Source organism: Danio rerio, chromosome 8 (assembly GCF_052040795.2).
Source record: "Danio rerio strain M-AB ecotype USA chromosome 8, GRCz13ab, whole genome shotgun sequence".
Lineage (NCBI taxonomy): Eukaryota > Metazoa > Chordata > Actinopteri > Cypriniformes > Danionidae > Danio > Danio rerio.
This window is the reverse complement of record NC_141028.1, coordinates 61,315,001-61,331,688: the sequence shown is the minus strand read 5'-3', so window position 1 is coordinate 61,331,688 and position 16,688 is coordinate 61,315,001. Positions and strand designations below refer to the sequence as shown.

General features: G+C 37.4%; 3 protein-coding genes across 4 annotated transcripts in view; 1 reads left to right on the top strand and 2 right to left on the bottom strand.

Moving 5' to 3' along the window:
* The window catches only part of mmp23ba (matrix metallopeptidase 23ba), a 568,642-nt gene that overhangs the window by 326,577 nt on the left and 225,377 nt on the right, over positions 1 to 16,688 (bottom strand). The window lies entirely within an intron of this gene.
* cacna2d3a (calcium voltage-gated channel auxiliary subunit alpha2delta 3a) overlaps positions 1,129 to 16,688 on the bottom strand; it is a 104,967-nt gene continuing 89,407 nt past the window's right edge. For both annotated transcript variants that reach the window (XM_087265618.2, XM_087265619.2), the window contains 11 exons: positions 15,289 to 15,350; positions 13,960 to 14,004; positions 13,811 to 13,873; positions 13,112 to 13,182; positions 12,195 to 12,270; positions 8,510 to 8,562; positions 8,329 to 8,384; positions 7,924 to 8,038; positions 6,434 to 6,546; positions 5,477 to 5,559; positions 1,129 to 4,785 (listed from right to left, as the gene is read on the bottom strand). In XM_087265618.2, coding sequence (XP_087121744.1) covers positions 4,696 to 4,785; positions 5,477 to 5,559; positions 6,434 to 6,546; positions 7,924 to 8,038; positions 8,329 to 8,384; positions 8,510 to 8,562; positions 12,195 to 12,270; positions 13,112 to 13,182; positions 13,811 to 13,873; positions 13,960 to 14,004; positions 15,289 to 15,350 — 827 coding nt within the window. In that variant the 3' untranslated portion in view covers positions 1,129 to 4,695. The remainder of the gene's footprint in view (positions 4,786 to 5,476; positions 5,560 to 6,433; positions 6,547 to 7,923; positions 8,039 to 8,328; positions 8,385 to 8,509; positions 8,563 to 12,194; positions 12,271 to 13,111; positions 13,183 to 13,810; positions 13,874 to 13,959; positions 14,005 to 15,288; positions 15,351 to 16,688) is intronic.
* The window catches only part of lrtm1 (leucine rich repeat transmembrane protein 1), a 16,647-nt gene continuing 16,041 nt past the window's right edge, over positions 16,083 to 16,688 (top strand). Inside the window, exon 1 of the mRNA XM_087262704.1 lies at positions 16,083 to 16,560. Within this exon, the coding sequence (XP_087118830.1) occupies positions 16,413 to 16,560 (148 nt within the window). The 5' untranslated portion in view covers positions 16,083 to 16,412. The remainder of the gene's footprint in view (positions 16,561 to 16,688) is intronic.

Sequence of the window (16,688 nt, the reverse complement as noted above, 5' to 3'; positions counted from 1 at the left end):
ACAGCTTAAAGTGACATGTAAAGGCTTCACTAGGGTAATTAGGGTAACTAGGCAGGTTAGGGTAATTAGGCAAGTTATTGTATAAAGATGGTTTGTTCTGTAGACTATCGAGAAAAAATATGGCTTAAAGGGGTGAATAATATTGACACTAAAATGGTGTTTAAAAAATTAAAAACTGCTTTTATTCTAGCCGAAATAAAACAAATAAGACTTTCTTTTCAGAACGACAACAAATAGGTCATACAGGAAAATTAGTTGAAACTGAGATTTAACATTATCTGAACAGAAAAATAAATAAGCTGTCCATTGATGTATAAGACTATAAGTAAATCTGAGAGTTAGTTATCAAGTAAATCATCATTTAAGTTGTGCAAATTAAGCTCTTAGCAACACACATTATAATCAAATATTAACTCTGATATATTAACAGCAGGAAATTCACTGAATATCTGTTAAAACTTTAGTGTAAACAATTCGCACTACTGGTGTATTACCTGCATATTATTTGGATATGAAATATTATAAAGTATGCTCTTATTCTACTGTACATCCCTGATCCAACCCAACACCGAAACCCAGCTAATTAAACAATAAAAGTATTTAATAATAAACCAGCTATTAGGTTTTTTCTCCAAAAATAATAGTAAGACAATGTACAAAAGACATCATTTGTGGATGTTTTGCAGTGGCCCAGCCAGAGTCCTGACATAAACCCAATTGAGAATCTGCTTTTCTACTGGCTTATTACTTGCCTATTACTAAGATAAATAAAAAAAACATTGTAAAAATATTTATCAAGTATGATCTTATTCTTCATCCCTAATCCAACCCAAAAGCTAAACCCAACTACATAACTGTTAAAAAGCAGATAATTACTTGTTTATTGTGCTAAATGTCGATGATTTGTTAATAGCATTAAGTGTGCATTAGAATAATATGTGTGGCTAAATGTCTTCATGCAAAATCATTTATTTTTAACATCCTAATGAATTTTGGCATAAATGAAAAATTCATATTTTACATCATACAGTGTAATTTTGGCTGTAAAGAAATCCATGCAACAGAAGACAAAATGGGTAAAAATAATTGCATAAAATAAATAGTCATTAAACATAAAAAAGCTCTTTATTTTTAAAAAGCTTTTATTTCAAAAGTACACAAACTGGTTGTATTTCATGTTGTAAGGCAACGTTCACACAGAACATCCACACTTATTACACTACTGCATTTTCACAGTCATGGCTGAAAATCATATTACTTAAAGGGGCAGTTCACGCAAACATCTGAACTGACTCATCACTTAAATCACACTCAGCTGGTTCAAAACTCTGAGTTCCTTCTGTTGAACACAAAACAAAATATGCAGGAGAAATCGACATCCATAGTGGGAATAAAAAATATGATGTAAATAAATGTGTTTTTATTGCAGCATTCTTCAGTACATGTTCCTTTGTGCTCAACAGACGAAATTCACACAGGTGTGAAACAAGTGAGCAAATAATAACTTATAGTCAAGCCTGAAATTATTGATATGCCCGACAAATCCTGACTTAAAGTTACTTTTATTTAATCAGCAAGTTGATTTTTTTTGACCGGAAATTACACAAAAGATAGTAAGATGAAGAACAAAAGGCATCGCTGTGGAAGTTTTACAGTGGCCTAGCCAGAGTCCTGACTTAAACCTGAATGAGAATCTTCTTTTATACTGGTTGATTTCATGTCTATTATTAGGATATTAATCATGAATAAAGTAGTATTTTATTGTGCTAAAAGTCTTATGAGTTAATGGTAATGAGTTAATAGTCTTAAAAGTTAGCGGTTTATTAATAGCGTGAAAAGTGAAAGTGTAAAACAAACAAACAAACAGATAAATGAATGAATAAATAAATAAATAATATGGTAAGCAAAATAAACCTTACTATTATTGCATTTTCGACTCATTATTTCTGAAAACAACACAATATTCTATGCTTGTCTAGAAAATGCTTCTTGATTTAAATTATTTTGAGATATTTGGACTAGAAACAAGACAAAAACTCAAAGTAAGTGTGAAAGACTTCATAGTTAAAGCTGAATGGGCAAAAACAGATATAGATTTCTATAAAGATATAGAAATGCAACAATCTAATAAACAATTACAGAAAGTGTTTGACTGCTGTAATAGCCAATAAAGGCTTGTCTATTGATTATTGAGAAGGGTATAAATCATTTTAGACATGCTACTTTTTCTTCAAATGTAAATAAAAGCTGAGAATTTTTGCTTTTGTTTCACAAAGATGCCTCTTGAAATCACACTGAACTGAGCTAAACTGAACTGAACTGAACTTAAACACTAAAAACTGAACTACACTGTTCCAGTTACTATGACCATTTATGTGAAGCTGCTTTGACACAATCTACATTGTAAAAGCGCTATACAAATAAAGCTGAATGGAATTGAATTGAATTGAATTGAACATCATCTTATTATCTTTTGAGACAAGCCTGTGTCATTTCCGGTCTTAAAAAAAACAACCCAGGCTCATTCTGATTATGTACCTCTGTATACATTTCTGGAGAGCGATAAATACGGTCCAGGAGCTACATTTTTTGCAGTTTTTGTTTTCATTAATTCACCAGAGGCTGCTGTGTACGCTTTTTCAGTTCTCAAATTTTTCTTGCGAGTGCCATTCTCGCCTGCTGTTCTCTCGTAAATCCACCAGAGGGTGCTGCTGTCTGACTGACTCACCCTCCTCCTTCCCTAAACCCAATAGAAAAGAGAAGCCCTCGCCTGATTTTTACCACGTTTTCAGATTTTACCACATTCTCACCCTGTTATTTACTTGTTTATGTTTTGGCTTGTTTTTATCTTGCCTGTTTTCTGGAATCGTTCTTTGCTCGACTCAAACCCTGTTGTTGTGACTAACTCCTCTCTGCGTCTCAAGTCCGCTGACGTATATGCTGAGCTACTGGACAAACTAGTAATAGCAGGAAAGTTATCCATACAGAGGCAAGCGGTCAGCTTGTAAGCGAGAAATGGAATGACGTCATACCGTATGTATACGGGGGTACGTAATCACAATAAGCCTGTGTTGGAAAAACAGGTTGAGCAAAAATAACTTTAATCGAAATTAGCCTTATTGAAAAAATTATTCCTCGCATTTACTAATTTATTTAAAGGGTTAAGTGGTTGCAAACAATTTATACGGGCTGAATTTTAACAAACAAGTTAACTTTAGTAATGTTCAACCTAATTTGTGTAAATTCAGCTCTTTATAAATTGTTTACAACCCCTTAACCCTTAAAATAATTTATTAATATAATGAATCATGTTTTTTCAGTGCAGGGGTATGAATAATTTCAGGCTTAACTGTGCATTTTTGCAACCCAAGCTCATTCTGAAAGTGTACCTCTGTATACATTTCTGGAGAGCGCCAAATACGTCCCAGGAGCTACATTTGTTTGCAGTTTCAGTTCTCACATAAATCCACCAGAGGCGCTGTTGACCGAATGTTTGATTGAATCACTGACCGACTGACCCACCCTCCTCCTCCCCTAAACCCAACCAATAGTGTTCTCAAAAGCACCGATTGACCCGCTCACCGTCTTCCATATACCCAAATGACGGTTTTCAAAAGCAAACAGAAAAAGAAAAGCCCTCATCTGATTTTTAACACGTTTTACCGCATTCTTACCCTGTTATTTACTCGTTTATTTTCATTTTTAATTCTGTTTATGTCCTACCTGCTTTCTGGAACCGTTCTTCAGAGGACTCCAACCCTGTCATTGTGGTCATCTCCTCTCTACATTGCAAGTCCAATGACGAACATGGCGAGCTAACTGAACAAACTGGTAACAGCAGGAAAGCCATTCATATGGAGGTAAGCAGTCAGCTGGTAGCGTGAAAAGTAACGGCATCAAACCGCCTCGTAGCGTTCGTTTTAAAGACCAAAGAAAAGACTCAAGATGCAGCCATACGTAGTTCTGGATACATAATTCACGATCTCCAGAAATATATACGGGGTACATGTTCACATTGAGCCTGTGTTGCATTTTAATGTGAACTGTCCCTTTAATGCGAATCTAAAAGTTATGACACGACTCTTGTATTGGTACAGTAGATATGAATGAATCCTACCTGAATGTAATAAATCAGCACAGTACTTAGACTCCCGTAGCCTTGTCTGTAAATGTTTCCTATGGAGCCTTTTCACAAGACTATTATGACATGTTTAACAACATCTTAAATCTTAACATTTCTTTTAAATGCATGAAAAATTATGTGTATTTATGTGTGTATTATGTCATCTTTGCCTCAAATGTGTGTGCGGTGGTGTGTAATGCATGGCAGCAGGACAGTAAATCTGACATGATTCTCTCTTCCGACTGCCGTTATCAGTCACACTATTATTTCCTCTTTCCCAAAGTCTTGAGAACACCATCCTGGAGTTTTTCTGTCTCTATTTCAGCTAATATGATTGTAAATAATGATGTGTTGTCCTCTCGCATTCACTGCGCTCTGAGTTTACCAACTATGACCCCTTCAATGCTGAGAAACGCGCACATGTGGAAAGGCTCCATTGACTAGAAGTGCACATAAAATATGGACAATATTAAAAAGCGGTTCATCAACAGGTGATTTGAGAGTTCGGGTGTAAATAAATTGACGACTGATGGGTTTTTGCATGCTGGACACTGGGTCAAACTGGGTTTTCATCACCTGCTGAAGATGGAGATTATTAGCACTAGAAGAGCTGGAGAGGATGGAGACAGACTGACTGAACCACCGCACTCCATTGAGTTCTCCTGCAGATCGAGACAAAAAAAATACAGCAGAATTAATATTATTACACTCTGAAATCTGACATTTATGCATGCAGTTTTTCCCTATGTACAGAAGTCAGAATTATTTACCCAAATGATGTTTCTCAGATTCAGGAATTGTTCACAGTGTTTCCTCTAATATTTGTTCTTCTGGAGAAAGTCTGATTTGTTTTATTTCGGCTAGAATAAAAGCAGTTTTTAATTGTTTTAAAGCTATTTTAAGGTCAATATTATTAGCCCTTCAGCAATATTAGTGTTGGATTGTCTCCAGAACAGAGTTATACAATGACTAATTACCCTAACTTTACCCTAATTACCCTAGTTATGTCACTTTAAGCTGAATACTAGTGTCTAAATGTGCACACTTAAAACCAATTTTGATAAACTATTAATAATTATCCCTAAATGCAAAGCTTATTTCAGGAAATTAGTCTAATTTTAAGAGTTTGCTTGTGATACTTCGCACATTTCATTTCATGAATAAATCTTGAACAGAGCTATTCAAGTGTTATACGACAAATGCTGGACCATTCTGACTACATTAGCACTAATCTGGACGTGATATTTCATCTGAAAGCATTTCCAGGAGTCAAACACTGAATTAAAATGCACATTTCTAAGCACTTTTTTGTCAAAAATACTGAGTGTGTGTGTGTGTGTTTTGTGTTTGTACCTCATGATGGAATGGATGGCACGTGTCTGGACGTCTTCTGTCCTTCTGAAACTTCAGCCGCTCACATTTCAGAGACTCATTATGTGCACTGAAGTCAAGGGATGAACAGGAGAGCTGGAAAATGCTTTACGATTCAGAATGCATTCATTTCACCTGCTGGTTGACATTAAAACTAAAATGATTGTGCAAAACAAGTGCTGTGCAAATGAAATCAGCATGAACCTTTATTAATTATTAGTTTTAAAATGAGTAGAATGTGTGTGTGTGCTCTGTATATATATTAATGTGAGCACATGCACACATAATCTACAAAATTAAAAATTAAAACACTTACATGTTTGCATTTAATTTGTATATGCATGCATATTTTGAGTCTCCAAAAGTACTATATTTAAAAAATAAAGAAGCTTTAATAAAACTGTTTTGAATAATAAAACAAATTGTGTGAATTAATCAATAAAAGCAGTGGTTGTTTGTGTAATCAATGACATTTAGTCTTGTAAATATGAGCTTAAAGACTCCACTATTGCTATTTTGTACTGTCCCACCTCTTGAATCATGCATTCAGCTTCAAATATCATTGAATAATAAAGTCTAATTTTCATATTTCATGTTTTTAAATTAATATTTGCATGAAACATCAAGTATTCCCAGTATTATTTGTAATTAAAGCAATACAAATGGTTTAAAACAAGTTTCACAAATCTGTCATAAGTTCAACAACAATTATTAACAACCAAATTTAGCATGTTGCATTAGTTTACATTAATAATGGCTTCAGTTTGCTGTAAATTATACATTTATTATACATTTGTTATTCGAGTTTAAGGAAAATGAATGGAAAACGCTTGAAATGTCCAAGAAAAGTGAGTATTGACATGCACAGTAGAGAAATAGAAAGTAAATACAAATAGCCAGGATTAATCAGTAAAATGACGCTGCTTTTCTTAAGGATATACATGATTTCGACAGGCTCCATGGTCACGGGTCCGAAGTCGCTGCAGTCACATGTGTTATCAATGACCACCATGAAGAGATTACTGCTGGGAATCTGCTGAATCACAAACGATCTGCAAATCAAACATGGAAAAGACTGCGTGAAAGTGTCCTCCAGGGGTCGCCAGTGCTGTATGTAAACTATATCCAGGCTATTGTGTGTTCGTAAAGCATATTTATATGTGCAAACTCTATATCTGCATATTCATCGATGTATATTAAATTAAATATGGAGTAATGGATTATCTTTTTAATCATCATCTTCACAACTACTTCAGGTTAAAGCTTGTAGTAGTTTAATTGAGTTTTATTTTCCCCATTTACATAAGATTGTGTCCCGTTTAGTTTGAATTATTGATATTTTCTGAGCAATGTATAAATTAAACAAAATTGTATTAAATTCAATTCAAGCTAGTTCAAATAAAATAAAATAATTAAATATATAAAATATATGTTAATAAATAAATTTAATAAATAAAACACATTGACCCCAGTTTAATTTTATTAAGTTATATTTCTCTGAGCAATATCTAAATTAAATTAAATTACTGTTAAGTTAGTTCAAATAAAATAAATAAAAATGTATTTACATAAATACATAAAACTATTATACATTTTCCACAGTTTAACTTTACTTAGTTGCATTTCTGAGCAATACATGAATTAAAATAAATTATAATAAATTACATTTAAGTTAGTTTAAATAAAATATAATTTATTTAAATAATAAAATAAATTAAACTCTCATACATTTTCTCCATAACTTATAGAACACACCCAGATAAATGTCTCTTTTGGTGATATTAAATATTAATAATAATTTAATAAAATTAATAATATTTAACCCTATGGGGTCTGAGGGCTGTTGGGGCCATGGAGAAGTTTTGGCATGCCACAAAATTTGTTTTTTCCGCTTTCTTTTAAACATGCTAAAGGTTAAAATTTGATAATAATTAATTCAGAACAAAACTTGTTGCAATTTCATGTAAGCTTACCTTTTTAAGAATAAAATTATATATGCCTAGTTAGTAAAAAAAATGAGAAAAAAGTACAGGATGTGAAAGGCCAGAATTTACTACAAAATCACCCTGTCCAAAATTCAACAACAAATTCATTCATTCATTCATTTATTCATTCATTTTCTTGTCGGCTTAGTCCCTTTATTAATCCAGGGTCTCCACAGCGGAATGAACCACCAACTTATCCAGCAGGTTTTTACGCAGCGGATGCCCTTCCAGCTGCAACCCATCTCTGGGAAACAACAACAAATTGATTTACTATTTATTGAGACACTCTTTCTTTGTTATGAGGTCAATAAATCAGGGGTTTCCTACATCACAACCAGAACTGAAAGGAGTATTTCAGAATTATGTGTACGTGAACGAACAACACAAAAGCTGTGATGTGTGTGTATGTTTTCGTTTCTGTGTGTGTGTGAGTGCAGCACATACTTCACACAGCTTTCACAGTCAATATTGCCCACAGTCTCTTTAATGGTGCGCTCGGACACGAAGGCTGGATACTCGGTGTCGCAGGGAACCAGCAGAGTTCTGCCTCCTCTGTGAGCTGCGGAGAAAAGATTTTCTTCAGCACATTTCTAAACATAATAGATTGATAAACATTATCTTTGCCATGATGACAGCACATTATATTTGACTAGATATTCATTCATTCATTCACTTTCTTTTCGGCTTAGTCCCTTTATTAATCAGGGGTTGCCACAGCGGAATGAACCACCAACTTATCTAGCATATGTTTTACGCAGCGGACGGCCTTCCAGCTGCAACCTAGTACTGGGAAACACACACACACACACACACACACACACACACACACACACACAGTATCCGTCATACCTGTAATGGTGAGGTCAGAGTGCCACCAGCTGTACAGGTTAAACTCAACCAGGAATCTGCAAGACCAAATCAAATAATTAAGGGAGGATGACTCTAGAAAAGTAAACAGGACAACATAAAGAATACAAACGAAAACACTACACAGATAAGTCATCGATTTATGACCAGATCAGCGTCTTACATGACAAACTCCGTCAGGAGCCATCGGATAGCTGCGAACAGAGCAAAGTAGGGCTGCAGGGAGAGAACAACAACCAATCAAACACGCAGACACAGACCAGGTTAGAAGATGTTGGAAGAAAGATCAAGATCTAATAATGCAATTCAGATAAAGATTAAAGAATAAATATGATGATAAATATGAATCAAAAAGTATGAGAAACTGCTAAATTCTGGATATTTTTGACAGTGTAGACTGGTTTCACCACTTCTGTTTTTGTCCTCATACACATGTTCAAATCTCCTGATCTTTATTAGTGGCTTTCAGTGTTCGATAGCAATCGATACTGACATTTTAATCGATACCAGACATTTGAGAGCATGTTCTTAAACACCACTGATCGGCCGTCGTGACCATGTGCTCATCAGAAATGACTGTGATTGGCTGACATTATTAATCAAACGACAACGACAAGGACAAAACCCCTCACTGCTCTCCACTGAAGGACTACTGTAGCTTTAATAACAAGCAAGTCGAGTTTAATTCTTAAAGTGAAGATGCTTGATTCATTCAACCCGGGCTCATTGTGGAAATGTAGCCCCGCCGACGTTTCTGCGGACCGCGATTTACGTCCCGGGAGGTACGTATTCGAGCGTTTTTTGTTTTCGAGCATCCGCGAGAGGCCGCTGTGTGCGTTTTTTTCCCGTCTCGGGTGCCTCTCGGGAGCAAGCGCCGGTCGCGCAAAAGCCCTCGTCTTCGATTCCTACCGCGTTTTCAGATCCCGCCGCGTTCTCTCCCTTATTTTTCGGATTACATTTTTCGTCTTACCTGATTTTCGGAACCTGCTGTTCCCCGGACTCGATCCAGGCCGTTGTCCCCGCGGCCGGCTCCGGCTCCTCCTCCTCCTCCGGGGCCATGCTGTGACAATCTGGACAAACTGGTTGCATCGGGAAAGCCCTCCATTCGGAGGCGAACCGTCGGCCGGCAAGCGCGAAGAGGAGGGGCGGAGCGACGCCAAACCGCCCAGCAGCGTTCGCTCGAAAAGAACTAAACAAGGCCTTACGTACCTCCGGCCACGTAAATCGCAGTCTCCAGAAACGTCCGCGGGGCTACGTTTCCAGAATGAGCTTGGGTTGGATTCAGTAGTAAAGTCTGATATTTATTTTATTCCCATGATTGATGGAACTTTTTGTTAGTTTGTCCCATTCTGCTTCAGTATTAAGGAATGTGAATGATCTCTGATGTACTGTCAACCTTATTTACAGGGAGAAAAACTATATATAGTCCAAAATGTTTTAGACGGGCGGCACGGAGGCTCAGTGGGTAGAACTGTCGCCTCATAGCAAGAAGGTTGCTGGTTTGAGTCCCGGCTTGGTCAGTTTTCTGTGTGGAGTTTGCATGTTCTCCCCGTGTTGGTGTGGGTTTCCTCCGGGTGCTCCGGTTTCCCCCTCAGTCCAATCACATGCGCTATAGGGGAATTGTTTATCTAAAGTGGTCGTAGTGTATGAGTGTGTGTGTGTGTGTAAGGGTGTTTATCAGTACTGGGTTGTGGCTGGAAGGGCATCCACTGCGTAAAACATATGCTGGAATAGTTGGTGGTTCATTCTGCAGTGCGACCTCTGAAATAGAGACTAAGCCGAAGGAAAATGAATGGTTGAATAATCATGACTATGATGTTTCCATAATCGAGCCGCTATACTCTATATGTAATGTACACACTTTTCTTTTGGATGCGATCACTCTTTGGAGGAGCTCCAGACGTCTTACAGTAAATCCTCTCAGGGCGGATTCACAGCTCACATGAAGTGTTTATACAGATATATACAGATCAAGTGTGTAAATCAGCCTCTCAGAGTGGAAAAGCAGGGCGCAGACACCCACATCTCTGGCATCTGTGCCCACAGTGAAGCCTATGAGGATCGGGCTCTCCTTTGGGCTGTTCCAGAACTTTGGCTCGGTTGGCTGCTTTGCTCCACAAATGAGCCCAGAGTCCTCGCTGTCTCTCTTTTTGGGTATCTTTCACCAAATGAGGGTTGATGTTGACTTGTGACTGAAAAGAAATGACTTTTTGGTGAAGTAAAATCTTAGAAATGTCCTCCCATAATTTTTCAATTATAATATCAGGTGTCTGCTGTATATTTTTGACGGTAAATATTGAATATTTACACATTTACTTGATGTAATATAAGAAATGAGTGGAAGGAGTTTAATATTAATATTCATTTACTTGTTATATTTAAATATTAGCTAATCGTTGCAAATCTAGTATTATTAAGTACATTTTAATAATGGATATGTCGTAATGGACGCATGCGACTGAATTATTTTGAGAAAAAAAGCAATGGTGTGTGTTTGAGAGAAGGATAGATTTGTTTAGTTTTGTTTCTATCTATGTGTGTATCACATACACATTCATTCATTTTCTTGTCAGCTAAGTCCATTTATTAATCTGGGGTCGTCACAGCGGAATGAACCGCCAACATATTCAGCATATCTTTTTATGCAGTGGATGCACTCACACTCATACACTACATACAATTTAGCCTACCCAATTCACCTGTACGTGTGTTTGGAGTGTAAGGGAAACCGGAGCACCCAGAGGAAACCCACACGAACGTGGGGAGAACATGCAAACTCCACACAGAGACACCAAATGACCCGGCCGAGACTCAAACCAGTGATCTTCTTGCTGTGAGGCGACAGAACTACCTTCGGCGCCACCGCATCACCTCACTAATACATATTGTTATATATATACATAACACACACACACACACACTCACACACACACACACACACACACACACACACACACAGATTATTATAAAACAAACTTTTATTTTGCGATTAATAGTGATTAATCTTTTTCCAGTACTAACTTTCACATCCAACCCAGGCTCATTCGGAAAACGTAGCCCAGCGGATGTTTCGGGAGACCGCGATTTACGTGGAGGTACTTATGGCTGCATATCGTTTTTTTTCAAGCGAACGCTACGGGGCGGTGTGACGCCGCTCCTCTTTGCGCTTGCCGGCATGGCTCACCTCCGTGTGGAGGGCTTTCCCACCGCAACCAGTTTGTCCGGTTAGCTCATCGTGTTACCTTGGTGGAGCGGAGTCTTGGAGGAGGAGGAGCCAGCCGTGGTGAGGACCGGGTTCGAGTCCAGGGAAGAGCAGTTCCCGAAAATCAGGTAAGACAAAAAACAGAATCCAATAAATAAAGCGAACGAGTTCGTGACGAGGCGAGACTACGGCGAAATCCGAAAACGCTGGTAAAATCAGACGAGGGCTTTTCTTTTTCTGGACGGCTTTTGTAAATCATTGCTTGGGTTTAGGGAAGATGGAGTAGGGTGGCTGGGTTGGTCGATAGGCCGGCCGCCCAGTCAATCCCTCAGTTATTGAGTCAGTCGGACAGACGGTCGCTCGACAGCGGCCTCTGGCGGCTTTATGCGAGAACAGCGCAGGAGCGAACGGTGCGCGCTCGAGATAGGCGTTCGAGACGCAAAAAAGCGTGCACAGTGACCTCTCGCGGATTCGCAAAAACAAAAAATGCACAAATACGCACCTCCTGGGACGTATTTCGCGGCCTCCAGAAGCGTCCGCGGGGCTACGTTTCCAGAATGAGCCTAGGTTGTTCACATCTTCATGAAGGCTGTGCACATTTAGGGTCGTCCTTTCTAATAAGGAGATGTGATTGCAGTGTACTCACGTGTAGAAGTGTGTGTGCTGTGTCGCTGGTCTGCGCATACACCCTACAGATGGCCCGGTAGTCATACAGATTCACCCTGAAACACACACACACACACATCTGCTGAGTCCTCATTCTGGTCACGATAAAGAAACACTCAGAGCATCATACTGCTGTGGAAGATGGACATGCTCATGACAAGTCTGTGTGTGTGTGTGTGTGTGTGTGTGTGTGTGTCAGTATAAATCTTCTTTGTTCAGCTTTCAGGAGATCGCAAAAAAAAAAAGACACTTCCTTTACTTGAGTGTGTGTGCGTGCATGTGTGTGTGTGTGTGTTTACATGTGTGGTCTGAACTGGCCTTCTTTTACGTCACATTAACTTGTAAATCAGAGATAATTATAGCCGTTGCTCGCAGCTCTTTCTGTTCTTCAAGCACTGATGTGTGAGTCAGCTCACATTCATGTGTGTGTGTGTGTGTGTGTGAGCAGCTTTGAGTTTGTGTTGACCTTCTGTTGTCGATATGACCATGTACATCAGCACAGAAGTTCAGTGTAATCTATCAGAGGTCTCTATTTCAGATGTCACCACAGCGGAATGAACCGCCAACTTATCCAACATATGTTTTCGGATGGTGGATGCACTTCCGGCTGCAACCCAGTTCTGGGAAACACCCACACACTCACTTACACACGCACACTCATACACTACGGCAAGTGTAGTTGATCAGTTCCCCTATAGCGCATGTGTTTGGACTGTGGGGGAAACCAGAGCACCCGGAGGAAACCCACACCAACACAGGGAGTACCAGCTGGAAGGGCATCCCCTGTGTAAAACATATGCTGGAATAGTTGGTGGTTCATTCCACTGTGGTGACCCCTGATGAATAAAGGGACTAAGCAGAAGGAAAATGAATGAATGAACTGCTTTACAGACACACCTCTTAAATGAGCCCATTGACACCAGTTTGCCCATCACCGCTCCTTCAGGCTCTCCAAAAAACACACCAGTCTGAAAGACACACAGCACACGGTAAACATCACAATCATACCAGCTTAAAACTAAGAACTTTAAACCAATTACATACAGTATAAATTCATACAGATGAAGTCAGAATTATTAGCCCTGCTGAATTATTAATTATTAATCCCCCCCATTGACTAGATATTCTTCAAGACACTATTATTCAGCTTAAAGTGACATGTAAAGGCTTCACTAGGGTAATTAGGGTAAAGTTAGGGTAATTAGGCAAGTCATTGTAGAACAGTGGACAATCCAACACTAATATTGCTGAAGGGGCGAATAATATTGACCTTAAAATGGCTTTAAAGCAATTAAAAACTGCTTTATTCTAGCTGAAATAAAACAAATCAGACTTTTTCCAGAAGAACAAATATTAGAGGAAACACTGAACAATTCATTGCTTTGTCAAACAGCATTTGGGAAATACTTGAAAAAGAAAATAAATGACAGGAGGGCGAATAATTCTGATTTCAACTGTATATTCTTTGCCTGCTTTCTGAATGGAAGTCAACGTTACAGTAAGACCGGATTTAACCTATGAAATCAATGCACTATACAGCACCTTTAAATATTCAGGAGCAGATATCAATCACTACCTCAAATAAAAGTCTCTTACCAAAGACTGATCCTCGGCCACAATAATAAATCCATTATTATCTATGAGGTAGCAGCTGATGTCCTACACATCACAGGGGAACAGAAGGACATCAGTTTAATGTGACTATTACAGAGAAAGAGGTAAGAATGTTAAATGCGGACACTCACATCGTTATCACAGCTGATTGAACACTTTCCATCAAGCGCCGCACACTGAAATATGCAAGACAGAAAACAAACACTGAAATACACATAATAATAGAAGACAGAAAACACTGTAAGGGCAGAAAACAACATTATGAGTAAAATAAGTACGTTTCATTTTTTCATTACTTTCTTGTTAGCCCTTTGGGTCTTAGAAAAGCGTGTTATTAATAAAATGTATTATTATTATTGTTATATTACATTTATAACACTACATAACACCAAAGTTACATATAATATTCATTCATTCATTCATTCATTCATCCACACACAGTGGTTAGTGTTTGTGTGTGTGTGAATGAGTGTGTATGGGTATTTGCCAGTACTGGGTTGCAAAGGGAAAGGGCATCCTTTGTTCATCATTTATTTATTAATTAATTCATTCATTCGTTTACTCATTTATATACCTATTCATCCATGCATTTTATAATTATTCTTATTTATTCATTCAGTTGCTTGTTTATTTATTTATTTATTCATTCATTCATCTATTCATTTGTATTGTTATTCACCCATTCATTTATTAATTATACATTTATTTCTTCATTTATTAATTTACTCATTCATTCATTTACTGATTTACATGGTAATTTATTCATTCATTCATCTATTCATTTATTTGTTAATTATTCATTTATTAATTATTCATTTATTTATTTACTCTATTATTTATTTATTCATTCATTCATTCATAAATTTACTCATTTATATAGTTGTTTATAATTCATTCATTCATTCATTATTAATTATTTATTTATTTACTCTATTATTTATTTATTCATTCATTCATTCATACTTACATTTACTCATTTATATAGTTGTTCATAATTCATTCATTCATTCATTTTTTATTAAATATTCATTTATTTATTTATTTATTTACTCTATTATTTATTTATTTATTCATTCATTCATACATTTACTCATTTATATAGTTGTTCATAATTCATTCATTCATTTTTTATTAATTATTCATTTATTTATTCATTTATTTATTTATTTACTCTATTATTTATTTATTTATCTATTTATTCATTAATACATTTACTCATTTATATAGTTGTTCATAATTCATTCATTCATTCATTTTTTTATTATTCATTTATTTATTATTTAATCATTCATTTATTCATTGACTCATTTATTTATTTATTTATTTATTTATTAATCCATTCATTTATTCAGTCGTTCATTTACACATTTATATAGTTATTCATTCATTCATTCATTAATTGTCATTTATTTGTTCATTTATTCATTCATTCTTTTATTAATAATTGATTAAAAAGTTACCTGTCTGCTGGCGGTCCAGAACTTCCTCTGAAAGAACTCTAGCTTCATCTGAATACCTACAGCTGAGCAAACCAAAGCAAGACGTCAGAACACTTTGAGTGGCACTTCATTTTAAAGCACACCTATTCTGCCCCTTTACATAAGATGTAAAATGTGTCTCTTTAAATGCAAATGAGATTGTGCTGTTTTCAGAAGAGGGCGGAGCTACAGATGCCTGTGTGTCAGCATAGTGGCAGATTCAAAAACAAGACTTAAGTTGTATGCAAATGAGGGAGAGATGGTCACTAGTGGGCGGGGCTAATCCTCCTCTGATGACATGTACAAATGGAGAGGGTTTAATTTTTATAATTAAAGGTATTTATTAAGCCCCTTTATCTCAATTAACACGCTTGATAACAATGTAAACAGACCTCAAGGAACATCAAAAAATAATAACAAAAAAGATTTGCCACAAGGTTAGAACAGAGTCAAACACACATGCAAGCACACACGCACCAATTTCTACTTGCACAACTAATTCAAATGTCAGTGCAACACTAATAGCACAAATGATCTGGGATCTGCCTACAGTGTGACCTCTAAAAATACAGCTGTGCTCAGATCAGCCAGATCAGGTTTAGTTTACTGTACGCTGCCAGAAACTGTCTGCTGATATTCTACATAGGAAACTGATGGAAAGGTCAGTTTGGGAGAGATTGAGAGAAAGAGAGAGAGAGAGATGGAGAGAGAAGGAGAGAGAGAGAGAGAGAGAGAGAGAGAGAAATAACATTTATATATCATTCATTTTCTTTCAGCTTAGTCCCATTTCTCATTAGGGGTTGCGACAGCGGAATGAACTGCCAACTATTCCAGCATATGTTTTACACAGGGGATGCCCTTCCAGCCGCAACCCAGTACTGTGAAACACCCATACACACTCATTCACACACGGCCAGTTTAGTTGATCAGTTCCCCTATAGCGCATGTGTTTGGACTGTGGGGGAAACCGGAGCACCCGGAGGAAACCCATGCCAACACGGGGAGAACATGCAAACTCCACACAGACACACCAACTGGTCCAGCCAGGACTCGAACCAGTGACTAAGCGATCATGCCAATAAAGCTCAAGTTTTGGGGGTCTCTCTATGAGACGGTCACCACTGACGTGCATTAGAGGAATGACCACAGACAGTGTGAGCGGAGATCTCCTCTGCTGCTCTGCTGGAGGAAGATCATCTCCTGCATCAGTGATGGCCGGAGCGGGAGACGCTCAACACAAAAGGACAGATTTGGGTGAGCTGAGCTGTCCGTTAGCTAAAATAAGCCTGGATGCATGAACACACACACACGCACGTGCGTGCACACACCCACACAAAGACGCACAAACACACAATGACGCATACACACATGCATACGCACAC